Source organism: Ascaphus truei, chromosome 2 (assembly GCF_040206685.1).
Source record: "Ascaphus truei isolate aAscTru1 chromosome 2, aAscTru1.hap1, whole genome shotgun sequence".
NCBI lineage: Eukaryota > Metazoa > Chordata > Amphibia > Anura > Ascaphidae > Ascaphus > Ascaphus truei.
The window spans coordinates 449,229,786-449,254,586 of NC_134484.1; the positions used below are offsets into that span (position 1 = coordinate 449,229,786).

General features: G+C 41.0%; 1 protein-coding gene across 5 annotated transcripts in view; it reads right to left on the reverse strand.

Annotated features, from left to right (window-relative positions):
• LOC142487879 (sodium channel protein type 5 subunit alpha-like) overlaps positions 1-24,801 on the reverse strand; it is a 379,502-nt gene that overhangs the window by 265,175 nt on the left and 89,526 nt on the right. For 3 of the 5 annotated variants that reach the window (XM_075587913.1, XM_075587911.1, XM_075587915.1), the window contains exons 4-6: positions 20,747-20,836; positions 14,387-14,515; positions 10,960-11,051 (exon numbers count right to left, since the gene is read on the reverse strand). In XM_075587913.1, coding sequence (XP_075444028.1) covers positions 10,960-11,051; positions 14,387-14,515; positions 20,747-20,836 — 311 coding nt within the window. Of the gene's footprint in view, positions 1-10,959; positions 11,052-11,182; positions 11,275-14,386; positions 14,516-20,746; positions 20,837-24,801 lie in introns of all 5 variants that reach the window. The other 2 variants (XM_075587912.1, XM_075587916.1) reach the window with 1 other exon arrangement.

The window sequence follows — 24,801 nt, forward strand, 5'->3', positions numbered from 1 at the left end:
TGAAAAAAACAAGTAACACCCAAAAGATATGGCTCTAAAGAAGGGAAACTGGTGGTCATGAAAGCTTGTATTGTTAAACATCAGTATCTTGATAGAGGTATCATGACATCTACCATTTACTAATGGATTCATCCATACTTGTAATTATGGTGCACTCCACTGCTTTCCAAATGACTTTCCCTAGGAAGGCTGTGATGTTTGTTAGAGACTCTGGTGACAGTGAAAGATGAAGAGATTCCATTAGTGGCTCTACTTACTAAAGTCTCCCAGCTACAAAACTAGGGGGAAATCTGGTACAAACAAACTCCACCCGATTTATTACAAAAGAGGTATTCAATTAAAAAGCAATTATATGATGTTCATTGAGATAGACCTGGTGGAATTGTTTTGCAGCTTACTGTAGGAGACATTAGAAAATTGACCCCCTAGTGATACATCTGAATGATGGATTTAGTAGATGTGTTGTATTGTATTTCTTTATTTATATTAGCGCCATTAATGTACATAGCGCTTCACAGTAGTAATACACGTAGATGTAGAAGACATCATTGTTACCCCAAATAACACAGCAGAGCTGGTGTAAAATATAAACATATCCCATCAAAAGGGAAAAATAAAGCCTGCTCCATGTGTACAGTACATACAAGGAAAACAGTCTAATATTGGTCATGTATTCTAAGATATAAAACACGCATAATTCGTTCAACTAAGTTATTAACTAAAGTGTGTTAGTTTAAAACATGGAGCAGGAGGGAAGCAGCCAGGCCCTAACCTTGATAAAGACTGCAAATGCAGTCGAAACATTGGAACTGGATTTGCTAATAAATTCACTTTTTGTAAGACCGAGTGCCTGGTTGCTTCCCTCCTGCTCCGTGACTTTTTTGGGGCAGCACAGGATTTCCCCCATCTCCATGTGCACCGGCAAATTGCCTTTATTACCGCCTTCAGTTGCGTGCCTGTAACCCTCTCTGCGTTCTTTAGTTTAACACATGCACATAATCATCCAAGTGAGACAATAAGAGTGTGTGAAGAACGCATGTCCACCTGTCCCCACATTGTAAGACACTTTAGCCTAGGTCTTCTTTTTAGAGTCGCATCCTCTAGTATTAGTATTCTTCTACTATAGTCATGCTCCTTGTATTTAGAAAGGAAGAACTACAAATATCAGAATATGTATGTGTAGAAGTCCAAGTAGTTGACAAGTATTGTATGAATAAGAGCTGCTGAGGCTTTTCTTGAATAAACCTCTACAGCTTATGGAATACTGAGTGTAGACACAATCTGTCGAACAATAACGTTGGTCACCAGTAATATGGTAAGGGGCTTATAAAGAATAGGATTTTTAGTGTTCAAGTGTGCGAGGGATGGTATAATCAGAAACATGTTTGTGTGTGTTAGCATTGGTACCCCAATACAAAAATATACTTTAGTTAAACAAGTCCAATTAACACGGTACTACAGCTAAATATCTATTGGAGTTGCCAAAAGAAGACTTGCTATTGTTTTTTTTTTGTTTTTTTTAGCAGTATCATAAGTCATCATTTGCAGAAACATTTCCATCATTATGTATAGTTACATAGTTTTTGGGCTATGAATAACACGTCACTCAAAGTGACAGGGCAAATTGTTATTATATGGCAGCCTACTTGGTAACTATTGGCTGCCTTAGAACCAGAGGTACTCAAGGAGATTTTTTACTTGTTAACGTAGGGGTTCTCAATTCCAGTTCTCATGACCCCCTCCCCGCCACCCCCCAACAGGTCAGGTTTAAAGGATAACCCTGCTTTAGCAAAGGTGGCTAAATCCGTGGCTCAGCCTATTCACCTATTCTACTGCTCCGTCTAGTCTCCCTTTGTCAATTCTGTGTTGAAAAAAATATTGATTGTCTTTCCGGGTTGAAATGTGTCCATAAGCTACAGGACAATGAGCAAGGCCATAAACTACTTAGAGGGCAATTGAAGCTAGATAACACTCAACGTGTAGAATGAAGAAGTGCTTGTGTTGAGGCCGGTCAGACAAACCCACAGGGAAATGAAACATGGAAAAGGGGCTATTTATCTTCCTTGTGCACACGGCTGATTTATCGGTCTATAGTTAATGTCCTGGTCAGGGGGCATACTACAGTATAACCATGTAATGAGCAGGGTTTATTGCACCAACTTTTTAAAGACTTTTTCTACTGTACAGTTCCTCATCAGTTATTGGAATGCAAACGCTGAATCCATGAATAGGAATGTGGGACAAAAATGACGTGAATACATTTAAAGCCTCAATGCTTTCACTTTATTTTCACTCCCCATGTGTTGCAAAGTGTGTTGCCACAGCCAGTATTGTATTTTGCAAGTTTGACATACTTTTAAAGATGAAGAGGTTTTTTTGAGCATTTTATCACAGCTGTTGTTGCACCAGTATACATTAACTTGGAGCCGTGTGTATCAGTGACTGGGGAATGATGTCCGGGTCGTGTGTATCAGTGACTGTGGAATAATGTCCGGGCCGTGTGTATCAGTGACTGTGGCATGATGTCCGGGTCGTGTGTATCAGTGACTGTGGAATGATGTCTGTGCCTTGTGTATCAGTGACTGTGGAATGATGTCCGGGCCGTGTGTATCAGTGACTGTGGAATAATGTCCGGGCCGTGTGTATCAGTGACTGTGGAATGATGTCCGGTCGTGTGTATCATTGACTGTGGAATAATGTCCGGGCCGTGTGTATCAGTGACTGTGGCATGATGTCCGGGCCGTGCGTATCAGTGACTGTGGAATGATGTCCGGGGCAGTGTGTATCAGTGACTGTGGGATGATGTCCTTGCCATGCGTATCAGTGACTGTGGAATGATGTCCGTGCCGTGCGTATCAGTGACTGTGGAATGATGTCCGGGCCGTGCGTATCAGTGACTGTGGAATAATGTCCGGGCCGTGTGTATCAGTGACTGTGGCATGATGTCCGGGCCGTGCGTATCAGTGACTGTGGAATGATGTCCGGGCCGTGCGTATCAGTGACTGTGGAATGATGTCTGGGCCGTGTGTATCATTGACTGTGGATTGATGTCCGGGTCGTGTGTATCAGTGACTGTGGAATGATGTCCGGGCCGTGTGTATCAGTGACTGTGGAATAATGTCCGGGCCGTGTGTATCAGTGACTGTGGAATAATGTCCGGGCCGTGTGTATCAGTGACTGTGGAATGATGTCCGGGCCGTGTGTATCAGTGACTGTGGAATGATGTCCGGTCGTGTGTATCATTGACTGTGGATTGATGTCCGGGTCGTGTGTATCAGTGACTGTGGAATGATGTCCGGGCCGTGTGTATCAGTGACTGTGGAATGATGTCCGGTCGTGTGTATCATTGACTGTGGAATGATGTCCGGGTCGTGTGTATCAGTGACTGTGGAATGATGTCCGGGTCGTGTGTATCAGTGACTGGGGAATAATGTCCGGGTCGTGTGTATCAGTGACTGTGGAATGATGTCCGGGCCGTGTGTATCAGTGACTGTGGAATGATGTCCGGGCCGTGTGTATCAGTGACTGTGGAATGATGTCCGGTCGTGTGTATCAGTGACTGTGGAATAATGTCCGGGCCGTGTGAATCAGTGACTGTGGAATGATGTCCGTGCCGTGTGTATCAGTGACTGTGGGATGATGTCCGGGCCGTGTGTATCAGTGACTGTGGAATGATGTCCGGGTCGTGTGTATCAGTGACTGTGGAATAATGTCCGGGCCGTGTGTATCAGTGACTGTGGAATAATGTCCGGGCCGTGTGTATCAGTGACTGTGGAATGATGTCCGGGCCGTGTGTATCAGTGACTGTGGAATAATGTCCGGGCCGTGTGTATCAGTGACTGTGGAATGATGTCCGGGCCGTGTGTATCAGTGACTGTGGAATGATGTCTGTGCCTTGTGTATCAGTGACTGTGGAATGATGTCCGGGCCGTGTGTATCAGTGACTGTGGAATAATGTCCGGGCCGTGTGAATCAGTGACTGTGGAATGATGTCTGTGCCGTGTGTATCAGTGACTGTGGATTGATGTCCGGGTCGTGTGTATCAGTGACTGTGGAATGATGTCCGGGCCGTGTGTATCAGTGACTGTGGAATGATGTCCGGTCGTGTGTATCATTGACTGTGGATTGATGTCCGGGCCGTGTGTATCAGTGACTGTGGAATGATGTCCGGGCCGTGTGTATCAGTGACTGTGGAATGATGTCCGGGCCGTGTGTATCAGTGACTGTGGAATGATGTCCGGTCGTGTGTATCAGTGACTGTGGAATAATGTCCGGGCCGTGTGTATCAGTGACTGTGGAATGATGTCCGGGCCGTGTGTATCAGTGACTGTGGAATGATGTCCGGGCCGTGTGTATCAGTGACTGTGGAATGATGTCCGGGCCGTGTGTATCAGTGACTGTGGAATGATGTCCGGGCCGTGTGTATCAGTGACTGTGGAATGATGTCCGGGTCGTGTGTATCAGTGACTGTGGAATGATGTCCGGGCCGTGTGTATCAGTGACTGTGGAATGATGTCCGGTCGTGTGTATCATTGACTGTGGATTGATGTCCGGGCCGTGCGTATCAGTGACTGTGGAATAATGTCCGGGCCGTGTGTATCAGTGACTGTGGAATAATGTCCGGGCCGTGTGTATCAGTGACTGTGGAATGATGTCCGGGCCGTGTGTATCAGTGACTGTGGAATGATGTCCGGGCCGTGTGTATCAGTGACTGTGGAATGATGTCCGGGCCGTGTGTATCAGTGACTGTGGGATGATGTCCGGGCCGTGTGTATCAGTGACTGTGGAATGATGTCCGGGCCGTGTGTATCAGTGACTGTGGAATGATGTCCGGGTCGTGTGTATCAGTGACTGTGGAATGATGTCCGGGTCGTGTGTATCAGTGACTGTGGAATGATGTCCGGGGCAGTGTATCAGTGACTGTGGAATAATGTCCGGGCCGTGTGTATCATTGACTGTGGATTGATGTCCGGGCCGTGTGTATCAGTGACTGTGGAATGATGTCCGGGCCGTGTGTATCAGTGACTGTGGAATGATGTCTGGGCCGTGTGTATCAGTGACTGTGGGATGATGTCCGGGCCGTGTGTATCAGTGACTGTGGAATGATGTCCGGGCCGTGTGTATCAGTGACTGTGGAATGATGTCCGGGCCGTGTGTATCATTAACTGTGGAATGATGTCCGGGCCGTGTGTATCAGTGACTGTGGGATGATGTCCGGGCCGTGTGTATCAGTGACTGTGGGATGATGTCCATGCCATGCGTATCAGTGACTGTGGAATGATGTCTGTGCCGTGTGTATCAGTGACTGTGGAATGATGTCCGGGTCGTGTGTATCAGTGACTGTGGAATGATGTCCGGGGCAGTGTATCAGTGACTGTGGAATAATGTCCGGGCCGTGTGTATCAGTGACTGTGGAATGATGTCCGGTCGTGTGTATCATTAACTGTGGATTGATGTCCGGGCCGTGTGTATCAGTGACTGTGGCATGATGTCTGGGCCGTGTGTATCAGTGACTATGGATTGATGTCCGGTCGTGTGTATCATTAACTGTGGATTGATGTCCGGGTCGTGTGTATCAGTGACTGTGGAATGATGTCCGTGCCGTGCGTATCAGTGACTGTGGAATGATGTCTGTGCCGTGTGTATCAGTGACTGTGGAATAATGTCCGGGGCAGTGTATCAGTGACTGTGGCATGATGTCTGTGCCGTGTGTATCAGTGACTGTGGATTGATGTCCGGGCCGTGTGTATCAGTGACTGTGGAATGATGTCCGGGTCGTGTGTATCAGTGACTGTGGAATGATGTCCGTGCCGTGTGTATCAGTGACTGTGGAATGATGTCCGGGTCGTGTGTATCAGTGACTGTGGAATGATGTCCGGGCCGTGCGTATCAGTGACTGTGGAATAATGTCCGGGGCAGTGTGTATCAGTGACTGTGGGATGATGTCCTTGCCATGCGTATCAGTGACTGTGGAATGATGTCCGTGCCGTGCGTATCAGTGACTGTGGAATAATGTCCGGGTCGTGTGTATCAGTGACTGTGGAATGATGTCCGTGCCGTGTGTATCAGTGACTGTGGAATGATGTCCGGGTCGTGTGTATCAGTGACTGTGGAATGATGTCCGGGCCGTGCGTATCAGTGACTGTGGAATAATGTCCGGGGCAGTGTGTATCAGTGACTGTGGAATGATGTCCGTGCCGTGCGTATCAGTGACTGTGGAATAATGTCCGGGTCGTGTGTATCAGTGACTGTGGAATAATGTCCGGGCTGTGTGTATCAGTGACTGTGGAATGATGTCCGGGCCGTGTGTATCAGTGACTGTGGAATAATGTCCGGGCCGTGTGTATCAGTGACTGTGGAATAATGTCCGGGCCGTGTGTATCAGTGACTGTGGAATGATGTCCGGGCCGTGTGTATCAGTGACTGTGGAATGATGGCCATTGGTAAGAAATACTATCTACAGTTAGAACATTAATGTTAGATTTCTGCATCTTGATAGTGTGTGTGTGTGTGTGTGTGTGTGTGTGTGTGTGTGTGTGTGTGTGTGTGTGTGTGTGTGTGTGTGTGTGTGTGTGTGTGTGTGTGTGTGCGCGTACATAGACAAGGAGTTTAAAATTGAAATACTATATTTATAATTCTGAGGTGGCTATTCCACTCCAAGGCGCCATTTAATTTTCAAATGAATTAATGTAATTAGAAAAACATTGCCCAAAGTAAAAAAAAACATAATTTTAGTTCCTTAATCCAATCAGATCGTTATTAAAACAGCCTATTACACCCCAAAATGTAATGGATTGTAAACCAGCTTTCAAGATCACAAAGATCCCTTATTTAGATATTGATGAAAATCTATCATTATTACGGTAAGTCATTAAAAAAAAAAACTAATATGGACTGAATGATTTGCATACAGTATGTTCAGAGGATTTGTATTTCTGATGAATAATGACAAAAGCTCCTAAATGTTGAGGTTAATTAGCGTTACCCGATTTTTACGACCAGTAGACCCGAAGGCAGAGTTAGTTGTTAATAAACTTAGTCATATCCAAATAAATAATTTTTCTCTATAATTGGTATTCGTACAAATGAGGGAGAAAAGAATAATTGATGAGAATATTTCACACAGAGAAGAAAACAAAAACATGCGACATCAAACAAAGAACAACAAAAGCCCCAAATCACAATCTACCACTTTTTCAAATCTCTACAGATTTACGTTAGGATTTCCTTTGGATCAACATATCCAGATGTTGGCAATGAACGATGTAATATAAAGGTATATTGGAAATCTTCGCTGCATTTTGTGTTCCCAAAACTAGAGCGGGAAGGAGTTGCGTCTTGTAAACATCTGGTTTTCAATGCTGATGGCAAACTGAACAGAGGAATCAATTTGTTAAATGGCAAAAACCAGGGTACATTTAAATCTTAATCCACAGAGTCCCAAAGAGTGATGTACCCAAAATGCCATGTACTATGTGACTCCACAATCATGTGCCTCTGTGTATGAGGGTGGACATTTTTGCCGCCCCATTAATCTTATGTGGCAATATCCAGACATCGGAAAACTTTTGAACACTGGAATTGAAAAGAGGGGGAGGGGAACCCTAATTGAGTTGGGCTTTGGACAATGCACATATATTATTTTTGTAATAATTCCTGTCGTTTCTGTAACTACCTGTACTGTACATAGAAACCATGTGGATAATGTATTTAGCTGGTGGCCTAGTTGGCTTTTAGATGAAGCTTCATCAGCATTGCAGAAGTGTGGTGTAAATATGACTTTAATTAATACTGTCTGCTAGTTTTACCAAACATATTGAAACAATTAAATTTGGCACCAGTTACATATTTAGCCCATCCATTAGGTTTTGTTGTTGTTGCAATATAAGTTTCAAGCTGTTCGATATACTAGGATTATCTGAATATAAGAATCTACTGATCATTTCTAAATGAAACCTCGCCCACAATGACACGACTTTGCCCCGAATGTGTCACAGTTTAATAAACGGTGTCGTTTCCCCTTTCCCCCGGGATGTATGTATTGAAACCGAGATTATGATAGCGTTCTACAATGTATAAATGAATATTGTTATCAGTTATCTTATTATCCTATTTCTTTAACGGAAATAAAATGTAAGTAGCTGTTTGCGGGTCTTTATCTAGAGAGAATATATTGTGTAAAAAAATTTAAATTATGCAGACAGCTGCTTTATGTGATGAGCCCAAGCCATTGGTTAGATTCCAACAGCCATGGTTCATTAATATTGAACAACATGGGCAATCCTCAGTAGCGTGATAAAACAAACCATGTCCTGTTTTATCCTTTCTATAGCCCTGTTATAGCCTTGACACTGGCACAAGAGTCTACTGCTCTCATGTGAAGGAAATGTACATTTCCCCAGCCAGAGGGAGGTCGTTTCACAACATACCAAATAGAAACTTGTTGGGGTGACAATCTGGCTCCAGACCTGGTTTCATAGAGCACCTCCCAATATATAAACCTTAAAACCAAAGACACCCCAAGAAGGAGAGCAAAATCTGGAATAGCTGACCCTGGGCCTCATGCAGAGAGCATAGAATTTTAAAAATGGCGAATTTCATAAAAAGTAGCTTTTTTGGAGAGTTTTATTCTCCATATGCAGAAAAGTGCGAATTCTGCTATGTTTAACATGGATGCGTGTGGCGAGTTTAAATTGGCGAGATGCGCGCTTCAGAAACGTGTAAAAACAAATTCGCGCCTTTTTTTCCCCTTTACTATAGGCGGCGAGCGCCATCTTGCCATATTTTCGTGGCGCGGCAAAAATGCGAGAATCGCGCCTTTTTTTGGCGCGAACAGCCGCTACTTGCCGTTCGCACCTCTCTGCATTCGGAGAGTTTTAAAAATGGCGCGATGGAGGTTCTCGCCAGCCGCGAGGCAAGTTTTAAACATAGAAATAAAAAAATGGCGCGTTTTTCGCAACTCGCCATTTTATGCCGTTTTCTGAGGGAAATTGAACAAAAAATGGCGAGTTTTGAAATAACGATGCTCTCTGCATGAGGCCCCCTATCTGTGCTGAACGGGAGCCAGGAGTCCCCTTATCCGGAACACTTAACATTGCGTATCCCTAAATGAACAGCTTTGCATTTCTCAAGAACACTTTGCTATAAGCGTGATGCAGTGCAAAAAAATATATATAACAATATACCTGACGTACAATTGCCAACATCTGTTTGAGGATTCATCGCCTACAAAATTTCCCATGCAGCCCTTTTACCTTGCCATGCAGGTCAGACATGTTAAGCACTAAGGCTGAACGAGACTTGTCCTCAGAATGTACAGCGGCAGAGCCGTGGCAGAGTACGCAGAGCCGTGGCAGAGTATGCAGAGCCGTGGCAGAGTACGCAGAGCTGGCTCTGTACCAGTTCCGAGCTGGAGCCGGCTTGTATTTACCAGTCTGCAGCAGCTAATTATTACTGCCATCAGTACTGGCGGGAACAAACAGCAATTATTAGGTGTGCATAAGGGCTCGCCTGCTAACTGTAGGTTGACAAGATGAAATCTATAAATATGCAGGGATGGCTTTTCTCTCTTTTGCTTCTGTGTCAAAACATTTGTTCTCCGGAGGTTGAAACAACATACAAAATCAATGTTTCTGTCAAGCAGAGGGTAATAGGAGGGAAGCGCTGCTGCTTATGTAGGCCTATGCTGTTCTTCGTTTGGATTCAAATCAAGGGTACGGCTCCTTTTGCTTTATACTGGGTGCATAACATTTTGGAGGGGCTATCCTAATGAGCCGGCCGCATTAATGGCATGGAGCCCCACTCAGCTTATTAATGGTCTAACTTTTAGCAATTGCATCAAATATAAACCGGTACTGTTTTAAAATATCTAAATATGCTGGCTATGTCTTTGTACAGTAGATTAAGAGCAGCTACACAATTCGGGGGGATTCATTGATGGGAACGCATGTTATTATAATACTTGCATTGTTATGCTTGTATTAAAAAGGAGCAATCCCAGACGGTATTTTAAGTTTCATTTTTTTAATACAGGATTGGAGCCGGGGAGCTGAACCCCATTAATGTAAGATCTGGCGACCCCTTGATTTCGGAGATACTTATCTCTGTATTGGGTGCCGGTATCCCCTGCAGTTTTCTGCTGTTTAAAGCTCCCCGATCACACGGGCCAATAGGAAGCCGCACTGGGTGACATCATGGCTTCCTATTGGCCCGCAAGGCCAAGGAGCTTTGAAAAGCAGCCATTATGTGAACCCTAGAGTGGCTTCCGGCACCCAATATGGAGGTTAGTACCTCGAGAAGCAGGAGGTCCCCGGAGCTGAAATTAATCGGGTCCAGATTCGCAGACCCCCTGTTTCAATCTTGCATTCAAAAGAAATGGGGGGAAAATGGCTTGGATTGCCTGTTTAACTCTTCCATCTAGTACTCCTTCTGCACATTATTAGCGGATGCAAACCTGAGGGACAGTACTGTACTTTGGCAAACTAAACGTCACAGATAAATAAGTGTGTTTTGGGTTCTGTGTTGTAAGTTGAAGCTTTAGGCAGCTGGTGTACATAGAATTACTTCATATTCCAGCATTTTTAGCAATGATACTGAATATAACCTGATTCACTGAAAACAATGCACACGTTTTAGCGCACCTGATCCAGCGCCAACTCCCATTCAAGTCAATGGGACTAAACGCAAGACATCCCAGCAGCCACTTAGCTCCTTACTATTTGACATACATTCTGCTAATATTTTGTGCCTTCTGCCTGGAGAAAAAGCCACCGGTCAACGGAAAAATGGACAAAATATATATATAAATATATATATATTCTGCTGACAAGTCCCATTCTCTACATGAAACCATTCCAAAACAGTGCAGTGTCAAACACGGTCTGTTACTTCCTTCGGTTTGTTAATGGGGAATGGTATGTGGGCTTCAGAAGCAGCCTTAGTGTTTAACCCGATCCTCACCTGGAATGACCGAGATTGTTTTCAATGCTCGAAGGACTCTGAACGTTCTTAAAGCTGAGACATTGCCCAGGTCCACAAACTCAGTTGCATATCTGTAACAAGGGAAAGTCAAACACAGACGATGGCAAAATACAATCAAAACAATGACAGCAAGGGGGAGGACAGGAGACAGACTATAAAGCACTTGCAGCAGCTGAGAGCCAGTGAGGTGGGAAGGTCTTACCTGGGATGACCGAAATAGTTTTCAGAGCTCTCAGCACTCTGAAAGTTCGAAGGGCTGAAACATTGCCTAGGTTTACAAATTCTGTTACATACCTGTAGAATCAAACCACAGTTATTGGGAATCAAGTAACGAAGCAAGCCAGTGAATGAGCACCAAGCAAGGGGAGGGGTTATAAAAGTCTCCCATCTACAAAACAAAGGCAAAAACGCAAACAGAACGGCACCCGCTGGGTTCCTTCTCATTGGCAAATCTGGCCTACTTTTCAGTACCAGTTTTGCAGCAGGGAGACGTTCATAAACAGAACCCCGAAGTGTATGTGTCCCATTGTTTGGGGTGCGTTCACCCTATTTATTTGGACAACGTAATACATCATTTTTTTTTTTATCCTGTGGGTATATTTTTTTATCAGCCCAGTCAAGAAGGAGCTTAATGAGTTACCATGTAATATAGTATAGTGACAGTCTAGTCATTTTCTGATCATAGCACATCCATAGCCTTGCATCTGGTGTTCTCTTTAGATCTGGTGACCTGAACCATTGTTTAGACTTCATGTTATCTATTCAATCTTTTATCCTGCTTGTTGCGTCTTTGCTAACCAAGCATGGCTGAGCCTTCCTCCTCTGAGGGGCTTCATTCATTCATTGAAGTCAATTTCAGACGCAAACAGCCTGTTCTGCCGCTTTGGCTGATACTGAATAAACACCTATAGGAGATAATAGTTTTTCTGATGAAAATGTGCTGTAACTAAACCAAGCTGTAATGCAAGAGGCTCAAATCTAGTTCACAAGCCCTACAACAGGTCAGGTTTTCAGGATATCCCAGTTTCAGCACAGGTGGCTCAATCAGAGGCTCATTCGAAGACTGAGCCTCTGATTGAGCCACCTGTGCTGTAACAGGGACTGATTGAGCCACATGTGCTGAAGTAGGAATAGCCTGAAAACCTGACCTGTTGGGGGGGGGTTGAGGACTGGAGTTGAACACCCGTGCATTAAAGCACATACATGTGCAGCATACAGCTGTCCCCAGTGAAGTCCAAATATGTGTGACATCCTTTCCATATCCGGAGCTCTAATATCAAAAGATAGTTATGTGCACTGGCCCTCTTAGAAATGGATGTCTCTCCTGCGAGTACTGCGCTGGGCTCTGCAGTACAGGGGTTTGTAAATCTTCCTAATAACGTTTAGGTACCATCATTTGCAATGCAGAACTTCAATACAATATACATATGATGCTACCAGAGGCCCTGGAACGCATTGCTCAGCAGTGAAGAGGCTACCCCCTGACCATGTACCACTAATACTGGCACTGAAATGGTTCAATTAGGGTTTGTCAATCCACAAATAATCCATTTTAATTAAAATTGATGATAGATATGGGATTTATCTGCGATGGGAAAACAAGTTCTTCTATTCAATACGATTTTTTGGCCACGGATTCATCTAACAGATGAATTCAACAGTAGAGTTTTGTATCTGTTACAATTCCTGTGCTGAATGTCAGGATCAACTGATTTACAAACACTGCTTGTCACGTTGTATACAGTATTATTTAGCTGTGAATACCATCTTTCATTAACTGGAATTCAAATTATTATATTATATATTATAATATATATATATATATATATATATATAATATATATATATATATATATATATATATATATATATATATATATATATATATATATTCAGGTTATCTTATTTTGACTAATTTGATGGTATATTCCAGGTATATATATATATATATATATATATATATATATATATATATATAATATATATATATATATATATATAGAGTTAAGTTATGGTGAGTAAAAAATGTGACAAAACCCCTCCACAGGAAAGCAAATATGCAAATATAGCTGTATGCTCATCTGCATGTCTTAGGCAGGTCTGCAACCCCGCCTTTCCCCATTATCACCTAGCATACAGCACTTCCACTGCAGCAAGGGATTCTGGGAAATGACATGCAAATGAGCACACAGTGTCACTATTTGCCTCAATAACCATTTTTAACATGGTTCCCTATAGGCTTAAGCTTGCTGCATGGTCACAGCTTTGAGCACAGTGGTTTTCTGGGTATGCACCTTAACCCTGCCTGTGCTCAAAGCTGTGACCATGCAGCAAGCTTAAGCCTATAGGGAACCATGTTAAAAATGGTTATTGAGTCAAAAAGTGACACTGTGTGCTCATTTGCATGTCATTTCCCAGAATCCCTTGCTAAAGTGGAAGTGCTGTATGCTGGGTGATAATGGGGAAAGGCGGGGTTGCAGACCTGCCTAAGACATGCAGATGAGCATACAGCTATATTTGCATATATATATATATATATATATATATATATATATATATATATATATATACATATATATTATAGCTGTAACATGCTGTTTGTTTCTATCTTTGAAAAATACAAACACAGAACATTTATGAAATAACCTTAGCACGCAGAAGCCGCAGAAAAAAAACTTTGGTCTATATAGAAAATTCCCAAACTGTCTGTCATTCGCACCAGATTTTGAGACAATGCTGATAAATATTACTTCCTTATCTTACTATTTGGTAGTGTTATATTGTGTAGCGGAGCACATTGCAGTTGTCGTGCACTTGTGCATCAACACGACACAGTTGTTTACACACAAAACACACTTTACATACCACTGGGACTTCTTATCTCCTGATAGAATCCTTTGCACATTTTCTCTTTGCAGTGTATGCTACTGAGAGTAACTATGTGAAAGCTTGAAGTAAATGGTACTCAACAAACCGCATAAAATTACTTTGTATTCTTTTAGGGATTGAAAGTATTCTCTTTTTTTTTGTTCATTTTTGTATCTGTTTGTTCTCATGTGTGTGTGAAACTGGCTCTATATTTTTCAGTACCGCTGTGTTGTGGTTAAAGTCTAGTTTTAATTTCCAATGCATTTGTAACAGCCCGGTGCCGAACACTGCCACCTGTATGAGGATGCAGGATGCAGTGAATTGTTACATTTATATTGATTCCAAGTACAGTTTATGTGTGAAAGATTTCTCTTACTTTGCTCTGCAATCAACCAAAGAAAATAGTGCAAAAGACCAATTTAAAGGGCTACGTAGTCAAATGTTGCGTTAGATTTCCAAATAATAGCTGAAATACTGCCCCGATGGAAGACAAAGTCACGTTTAACAACACATTTGAAACAATAGGAACTATACTTACGCCATGACAATAACACTGAAATCCAGCCAGTTCCAAGGGTCTCGGAGAAAGGTGAATTCCTTCAAACAGAATCCTCTTGCTAGTATTTTTATCAATGATTCAAAAGTATAAATGCCAGTGAAAGTGTACCTGAGTAAAGTGTAAGAAAAGTGTTAGCAGTCAACGGTGGACCTCCAGGTTTGAGTCAAACTCACACCGCTTATAATGTACGCTGCCTCTCAGCGAGTCTATTTATCAAGCCACCAACATGGCAGCAAAGTGATTTTCAAACCATCACTTTGAATATGCAACATCAGTGTTCCCTGTATCAATGTTGTCGTGCTTGCACCAGTGAGCAATATAATGGTAATATAGCACAATAACATTATTATGGGTGTAGACGTGTGAAAGTAGAGTGCATCAATTGCAGCAAACGCACCCATGGCTAAATCATTCCTGTTCACGGCTAAAGAAATTAGAGGCAAATAAAACGGATTATTTTACTCCGTGCAGATGCTATGGAATAGGACCGTCCATAACTCCCATGCTGCATAGTGTTAATAGTCTGCTTGATAAATAGATCCCTTTGAGTTCATGGGTCTACAAAAAAAAAAATGAAAGGTTCATTACAGCATCTCTGTATGGACTTGCAGTAATTAGATCAAGCATGAACGGCACGTCCTGAAAATCAATTAATGAATGAGCATAACCTACATAGGAAAATGGAAGCTCGATGCAGAAAGAAAAAAAAATATATATATTTTGTTGCGTTATGTAATATGGATATGCACATGTCTAATCATACCTCTCAACTCTTCCTACAACTGGCACTACTGCAAACAGTACGCTGCGATAATGCCCTTTGAATTGCACTGATCTCTTCACACGTTGTAAGTTGACTTTACATTCTCGTAATATTGACCAATAATTTGTTTCCCATAATAAACCGATACAGTACTTATCTTTATTGGCAGTTTACAACTCAATCTAACATGGAACAGTTAAGCTTTGACTGAGAGCAAAACCAATTAGTCTTGGCAGAAGTCTTTGTACGGGTCGTCTTCATCTTAGAACGTTAACTCTTTCCTTCATGTAATTCTGATAGAATACGCCATGTGATGTTTGTGGGAAAAACTCTAGAACAGGGGTAGCCAACTCCAGTCCTCAAGGGCCACCAATAGGGCCGATTTTAAGGATATCCCAGCTTCAGCACAGGTGGCTCAATCAGTGGCTCAGTCAACGCCAGGACAAAGGTGGCTGCTTCTGTTTATTTGAAATTATGCATATTTTCTTTTATTCAAGGCCTTTGTATGGGGGACTGCTTGTCAATCAAGTATTTCCATTACACTTATCCTACCTTATCCTTATCCGAGAGACAGTTAAAGTAAGAGATGGGGAGAGAGGGCTTTTTGCCTGTGCAAACTGTTGTTATACACAGTGGCATCAAGCTAAAGCGAGTAACAGAGGAAATCAAATCCCTCCTAAGTCTTAGCTCACGATGTTCAATCTTAATCATTATTGGGATTTTCATCTCCTAAACATGTCACTGGCATTAGTACTCCTTGGGGGGACTGTCCCTATAAGCACATATATAGGTATACATATAGGTGGAGGAAGGGGAGGAGACCAGGCCATAGTTTTGGTATGATAGAGTAGCTTTTAAATGAAGACTAAATTGAATATGTATCACACTGCTGGCCATTGGCCAATATGTAGTTTACAAGCATAAAGTCAATGCATATAATAATATCTAGCATTGCTTGTCTCGCGGTTATTTTACTAACAATTTCCATCAAAGGACTCTGCCATAAATCTAGTATAGCTCAGTTCATTATATCTGACACAAATGGAAAAAATGCTGAACTGTTGTTCTGTACTGTGTTGTGGGAGTAAGTCTGATGCCCTGTCACCATAGAGAAAACGAGGATTTTGTGGTAAAATAGACATTTATTTAATGGGAATGCCCCGGGTGATCCTAAAATTGGCATAGCAATGCATATTTGTGTCTTTTGTGGTACTCAACAGAAAGTCATAAACACAGGAAACAGGATTAGAAACTACATCTGAGTCGGAGACAGATCCATAGTTAAGTGCACCTGTACTTCTAGAGGTTGTTACAATGTCATCAAACACACTTAAAAGGCAGCCCTGAATTAGGAGAGCACTGTAGGAACCAAAACCTCAAGATCACCCAACTATTTAGTGACCCTTTAGATTCAAAACTAAGAATAAAGACTATCTGCCTGACATCTCAATTTTTTTTTATATTAACTAATATATATTATGTATCTATGTAATATTGTTCGGTTAAACATCGTCTCTTTAGTTCTGCTATTTATGGCCCTAGAATTTTTCCACGACTTAATTACAATTGATTAGTCAGAGTCCCGGCGATCCATGTACCCACACAGAGATGGCATTTCAATGTTTAATCAGGGCAAAGCCCAACGTGCCACATTAACTAAGCAGGGATATTCCAGCAGCCTACGGCCCACTCCAGTGAATTGGCTGAAAGGTGTCTTCCAGCGGTAGAAGGTGTTGTATAGAGGGAGCAGCACCGCTTAGAAAATGTGGCCCATAATGGTTGAGAACGTTACTTTCAAAGTTGATATATGATATGTGATTTAGCATTTCCGAGTTAGCATTGTCCAAGGATCTCGTCTGTGAGCTGCTTGGAGCAGGGACCTTCAGAGATATTCTGTTATCGTGAGTACACTGATGTTCATCTGTTTGTAATGTTGGCCATTGCCTTTACCCCCCACTGTACTGAGCTGTGGAACATGAGGGCACATTATAAATGGATAATAATAATAATAATAATAGTCTATTTAGTTTGAGAGGAGTCGTCGAAGATCAGGTTACCTTTCTAGGGGCATCTTAAATTATTTGAAGAAGTGGGGGAGAAAGAGATGTTTGTAGAGGCTTACTGGATGTGTTCCTTTTAAAAGCTTTCCTAGCAGTATCCTCAATTCAAATAAATATTACAAATAGCTAAATAATGTACTGGAAGTGCCCGAGTGCCTATGTCTTAACAGATGTCTTGACAAATGTCTTTACAGATTTTAGACGACTGAGGCTTTTAAATGCACAGTTTCATTTATTCTGTCTATACAGTATATTATCCTATAATGCTGACTTGCTGTGTTTTCCACTAAAGGGAATGTATAAATAAAGCCATATAACGACGTCCTTCAAAAAAGGAGATCTATTTTTTGAAGACAGTTCAGACAATCAGGAAAACTACTTTGGTAAATGACCATGCCTGCTTCTCATATATATATATATATATATATATATATATATATATATATATATATATATATATATATATATGTAGAGGCATCTGTACCGTGTTAGCCGAGCTTAATAATCAAAAATGAATAGACAATACCATTCTGTAAAAGCATTTCGTTAGCCACAGAACGGTATCGTCTATACATTTTTCATTTTATATATATATATATTATATATATATATATATATATATATATATATAAAATCAGGCAGTGAGTGCTAATGAACACATTATTTGTTCTTTCTTCTCCTGGCTGAGAGCATGAGAGGTATGATTGCTTTCATTCTCAGTTGACAATGAAATGACAGAGTCAGTTTCATGCTAAACTATCATGAATCATTTCAGTATTCAAAAATATTATTGGTGCCAAGATGTTGCTATATGAGAATTGGTTACTGGCAGGGGAAAGAGTAGCATGTCAAGCACTTGGGCATTCCATTTCCCCTGAACGATCCTGAGGAAGGGTTCAGGTAGCTCAAACAACTGGATGCATGCGTCACTGGGGTATATTTATTTACTTTTAATACAAAAGCAATACTTTGTAGCAGACAAGACAATGGAAGCCTCCCCCAGGTAACCAAAACTTCTCTCAACATAGCTCTGACTATTTCAATCACATCTTTTATTACTGCCAGTCGGAAAGTAATTTCTGGCTGTGATTTTGATTCTTCACACAAGAGATATTTAATGCTTGGTATAACCTGGGGCACTTTTTTTTTTCGTTCTTCTGTTGACAGCGACAAGATAAGCCACCATGCTTCAGAGCAGCAGATGGCTGTGATTGTCGGTCTGAAACCAACCTTTGTTACAACTGGTAAAATGAGCCAAATAATTGTCTGGACGATTGCTTTTGCACAGCGCATAAGATGACTTATGTTCAGATTTAAGAAGAAACTACAGTATAACTAAATGTATTTGCTTACGTGGATTCCCGACCAGGTAATTACAGCAGCAGGGGAGAGATACATTACCACCAACTGCATGCTTTCAAAAAGTGCACCATTCAATGTTACTACTATCTGTGGATATTTACAGCACTCAGACAATCCTCGTTAGAGAAATTGTGATTTTAAGTACAATCCAGCATACAGGCATTTGGTAGGATAGCCTGATGATCTTGTAGGGTGCATATACACATACTATAGTTCAATAAGCTTTTTTATTCACCCACTAACAAATTATTAATTGATAGGAGAAATAGTCGATGCTCTACTGGGGTTTGGTTGGGTTCAATGGCATAATGGGCAAAAACTGAGTCAACAGCTCTAATTATTGAAAGTTTAATTACAGGTAGAAGATGCTTCAGATTGGGTTGCTTAAAATACTACTGCCCTATTTTGCATTGACAGATAATATTAAGTTGAAAGAATGTCATCTACAAAGAAGCCAAATCAACGCCAAGAGAAACATTTACAGTGTAGTGTCTTCAGAATGTTTTTTTTTTATTGGTACCAACCAAATGCAATACTGGGCTATATTTTTCAACTTTTTATTTGCAAAATAGCAGAATGTGCTCTATTTTTTATTAATTTTAAACTCCCATTATAGTTAACTAAAAAAAATATATATATATATTTTTAGGGGGATATTTACCACATTTCAAGTGTGTTACAAAAATGTAGTTGATGCAGGCTGATAATGAACCACTTTTGCATGATATTATTTGCGGCCAAGGGCCCCTCTGTTAGCAAAAAGGCGTTGGTTACTTGAGGAATGCCTGGCATACCTCCCTCCTTAACTAAGGAGAGCCCATGGGAATAAAGCAATCATCAGCTACTACAGACTTTAGCACTGGAGTCACTAGTTATCCCATGATAAACTACAATCTGGAGTGGTGCTCCCCAACCTAGTCACAGAACGTGACGTAAACAAGATCAGAAGTAATGCCTTGGGTCGCCCATTTAGAAATCTCAGGAAAGCATAGCCCAGCCTTGGATGACAATATGCAGGTGAAGTCCTGACCATGGGATTATTGTGATGTAGCATAGCCAGTGAATTTGGCAAATTGTGTGAGTGGGTGCAGTGGAGAATTGTATTTACTTACGTGCTAAGTGTGGCTCACAAGACAAGAAAGCCCTGGCAAAGCATTTCATTAGGACAGAGCATAGGCGTCAATATAAAGGAAACAACAGTTGTATAACAGCAAAAGAAAATAGCAAAAGGGTACATTGTGGCAGCTATGTACAGTATCAAATTGTACATGTTGAAAAATGGTGGAATACTGGTAGAAAACACCGGATTTTACCAAAGAAAAAAAAATATCCATTTGCTGTGAAAATAATTTTTCTTTGATAAATCTAGTGGTTTATTTCCATCAACGTTACACTAATTTTGCATCAAAGAGAAAAAAAAAACTTTGAGGCTTTATCACTCAATCACAGGTGACATTGTATAAAATATTGCCTTTCAATGTTAGAAATGTATTGATAAACACATGGAGCTATACTAAAGGAAACCTAAAATTAAAAAAACCTAGCAACGTCATTATTTTCTTAAGAATCTGGGGCCTATGTAACAAGGCAAAACAGGGGGTGGGGGAAGTTGTAGTAGATGCATCCGAAAATAATTGTTTTGTTAATACATATAATTGCACCACTTGCCTAAATATCTACACCCCAATGGATGCGATGTCATTTATGACACATTTATTACACCAGGATGAAGGTACCACCACAAACCTGTCTATTCCCTGCCTTCTCATTCACCCAATGGTACCAGATTTGTGGTGCTATGGAAGAAGCAGAAGCCAGGGCACCTGTCAAAAAAGCTCAATGCACTTCAGCTTTCCATTGCAACCAATGACATCACAAATCCAAGATGGCTGCCTCCAGATTCCTGAGAAGACGATTAAGAAAGTGTGATCATTTTATTTTAACTTCAAAATGGCGTGCCTCATATTGAGCATATTTTTTTTTAAGTTGTGGGTGCATTTTATTTAAAAAAACAAAACAAAAAAGCACCCTGCTTTTAAGAGTGATTGTCTATTCAGTTGAAAGCTGTGACATAAGACAGTTTCCTTCAGTATTACATAGCCCATTAAGAGTTACAGAGAGTAGATGTAATGAAATAAAAACTAGGATACTTACTCAACATACTTGGTCCATGTTGCAGAGTCGGACATGGCCATGAACACACAGTTTGTGAGAATTGTGCACATAATAAACATACTGAACAACGTAAGAATCAGAAGTTAAGGAAAGTACTTGATGGTTTGGTTAACAATATTTATACATGACATGCATTCTTCATTTACTCCTGTCCAATACTATTTGTTATAATATTAGTTTATTGAACAGGCTACATCTGAGAAACCTTGTATGGGAAATCTCACCTTAAAGCCACTTTGAGCTGATCGCCTCATACTGTGTGAGCGAGAAGTCAATTACAAGGACTTTCCTGCATGTTTTCCCAAATGTTAGTTTATAAACATGTTATCTGTGTCAGGTAGACTCCCAGAATCCCTTGCTGTTCTCCGGCTCATTTGTTGCTGCCTCTTACTCTTAAGCGAGGGCAGTGACTGGGCTGCATGGGGGGAGGGGAGGGGTGGTCTTTGCACTTTAAAACAGTGTTTAGAACATTATAGCATTTTCCAACACTAATAATTTAATTCTGTATTTACAGTACGTGATACCATTTTTATTTGGACTAAGAATATGGCCCATATTTATGAAGAATTCATATGGCATCCTATGCCCCCCCCCCCCCCCCCCCAAAAGCAAATAAGCATTAAGGTGCCTTAGGTCTTGGAACCGCTTAGTGAATTTGACATTATGGCCCATATTTACTATGCAGCTTCCTGCCATAATACAGCTTCTGGTGCTGCGAAGACAACTTACAGCCCTTTAACGTGAATGTGCCAGATGGTGTCCTACGGCAGAGGACTGTTCAGTAAACAGGACCCTATATGTCTCAGACAAGCTTTCTTACATCAAGCAGTATTAGATGCTAAATATCAGTGGACAGTTCAGAGTATTGTATTTTCCTTAATGTGTAACACCAGGAGAATGCTATATAGATTATGTAAGTACATTTATAGCACCTTTTACTTAAAATATTATTTGCACAAGAAGCCATGTCAAAACAGCATAAACTCAATACACTTCATTACTAAATATGTCTACTACTCATACTCTAGAATGGGAAAGATGTATTTATTTATTTATAAAAATGTTTTACCAGGAAGTAATACATTGAGAGTTACCTCTCGTTTCCAAGTATGTCCTGGGCACAGAGTTAAGATGACAAATAATACATGGTTACAAATACATAGTTACATAAGTGAGCAGGGAATACATTATACTGTATACAAGACATTGCATGCACAGTTAGGCTGAGTCCCCGCTGGCGCTGACAGCGCTCATGCTTTGAGAGCGGTGACGTCACCAACTCTCAAATCATGAGCGTTGGGTGTCCTGCTAATTTTTTCCAAACGGGAGCGGGGGCATGGATTGGTCCTATGTGTGTGTGTGATGTGTATGTTTGTGTGTGTATGTGTATGGTTGTTTGTGTGTGTGGCTGTGGTCTGTGTGCACTTACCCCTGCTGAGCGCGCTTCAAACTCAAATTTTGTTGGCTCCCCAAGCGCCGAGCTTGGGAGAGCGTACGTGCCTGTGCACAAGCGCACGCCGTGTGAGGGGGATGTCCGAATTCTACATTGTTGAAGGAACCTCGGCAAGCAGCGCAGCTCAGCGCCAGCGGGGACGCAGCCTTAGAGATAACATATATTATAGATGTATGTAACAGTTTCAGACAAGATTAAAATGTGAGACAGCTTTAGTTTTGAAAGATCTTAGACTGGTGGCGGCTGTGAGAGTCTCCGGTAGATGGGAAGGATGTTGATCCAAGGAGTAATCTGGTTGCCGTTATTTGGAGTCAGGAAGCAATGTATATTTCCCCACATGAGACATCATTGGATAATGTGTCACTGGGGTTTTTTGTTTGCCTTCTTCTGGATAAATATACTGTAAGTACGGATATAGGATAAGAATCTGTCGTGTACATTTTGCATAGGTTGAACTTAATGGGCATATGTCTTTTTTGAATCTCATCTACTATGTAACTTTATAGGTGTGTGTTTATATATATGCAGCCCAAACGATAAAGCAGAGACAGCACTCAGTAGATAAGTTCCAAATAACTATATTAGCATAAACATCACATAGAACCGACGTTTTGAACCCACAGAGAGATCTTTATCAAGGGTTGGGTGTGGGTTCGAAACGTCGGTTTTATGTGATGTATATATATATATATATACACATACATATATATACACAAACATATATATACGCATACATATATATATATATATACACATACATATATATACACAAACATATATATATATATATATATATATATATATATATATATATATATATATATATATACAGTGGTCGACAAATCACCAAAAAATCTACTCGCCGAACAAAAAAATCTACTCGCCACCTAGTACCACACGTGTGCTGCTTGGGCCAATAGGAGCTCGCCACGATGTTAAATCCACTCGTCCGGGGCGTGCAAATGTATAGGTTTGTCGAACACTGTATATATATATATATATACATACATGCGTGTGTAAAAATGATAGGATTTGGAGTCCCATTGTGAAAGTGAAGGGGTGAATACTTTGTATTGCATAACGTAATCTATATTTATTAAAGTAGAAATGATGCCTCATACCAGTGAAAGCCACTGCTGTGGTTCTTTTACTCCGGCAGAAAATAATACGTACAGATTTGTCAAAGAAAAAAAAAACATTAAAAGCAACTTTAAAAAAAAGTAAATAAGTCCGGCTGTTTTCTGCCATTAGTTGGCTCCATTTATCAAAGTCTTCTAGCCCAACGTGGCAGTCAGGAGACGGTGGTAACTGAGCGCTAGTATCTGCAGCTGGATCCCAGTTTGCCACCTAGGAGTGTTTGATAAAGAACTCCTACTAAGTGCTATATAATTTAAAGGTCAAAGACCAAATTGAACTAATGTCAGTGATGTACTGTACATGGTTCTAGGGCAAAATAACCACCATATGTGTAATACAATAAAGTACCATTGAAATCAATGGGATTTTTTTCTTCAATACATCTTGTGCAGTTTTTTTTTGGCCTTCATGCATACACCCCCATATCTGAAGTGGCGTAAGTCTAACATATAGCATCAGATATAAGAAACTGTTCTACAAACCTATGAGGTATTGACAGCTAATCTACAATACATGCACATTGAAGTATACTGTATGTACTTTGAAGCAATATAAAAATGTTCCTGTGTTTTCATTTACAAACAAAAACTTTGAAATGAGAGAGGTGGCTGTCAAATGCCAGTCCTGTTTGCTCCTCATGTGATAAGGTAATTAGATTTATTTAAGGACACTCCTTATGCAACCACCAATTATGAAATGGAAACGGATAAACACCCCAATTTAATGCAGCAATCCAGGTTGAATTTTGCTTAAATATTTTTTAATTACAGGATTGAAGCAAGGGGTCTCCGGAGCTAAATGGTGTTAATTTCCGTTCCGGGGGGGCCCCTGCTTCCCGAGATGCTTACCTTCGTAGGGGGTGCCGATATCTCTGCAGCCAGGGAATTGTGTGCCTAACATAATGGCGGCTTTAAATGTCCAAAGAGACAGTGATATGCTGCACACCATAAACAATTATACATAACAGTATTACCGGTGCTGCTGGTTCAAAAAGGGATACCTGTAACAATTTATCCAAACATGAACTATGTGAAGGAAAGATTTTTCACTTGAGAAAGACCTACTAAGGTCGAAACGGTCGTTGTGTATGGCGCAATAAATTTGGGCTTTAAATGTCCCCCATCATGTGGACCAATAGGAAGACGTGATGGCTTCCTATTGGCCCGCGTAACCTGTACCTCTAAACTTGCCAGAGATACCGGCACCCCTACAGAGGTAAGTATCTCAGGAAGCCGAGGGTCCCCGGAGCTCAAATCAATTAATTCCCCTGCTTCAATCCTGTCATACAAAAGAAAGAAAGAAATGAAACCTGGATTGCTACTTTAATAAGCTGTGATATTTGCAAAAAAAAATCTGTGATATTGGTAGTCTAGTCTAGATCCCAAATGTATAATATTGTACATATTTATACTATGGAGACACAGAAATACAGGGGTAGATAAGA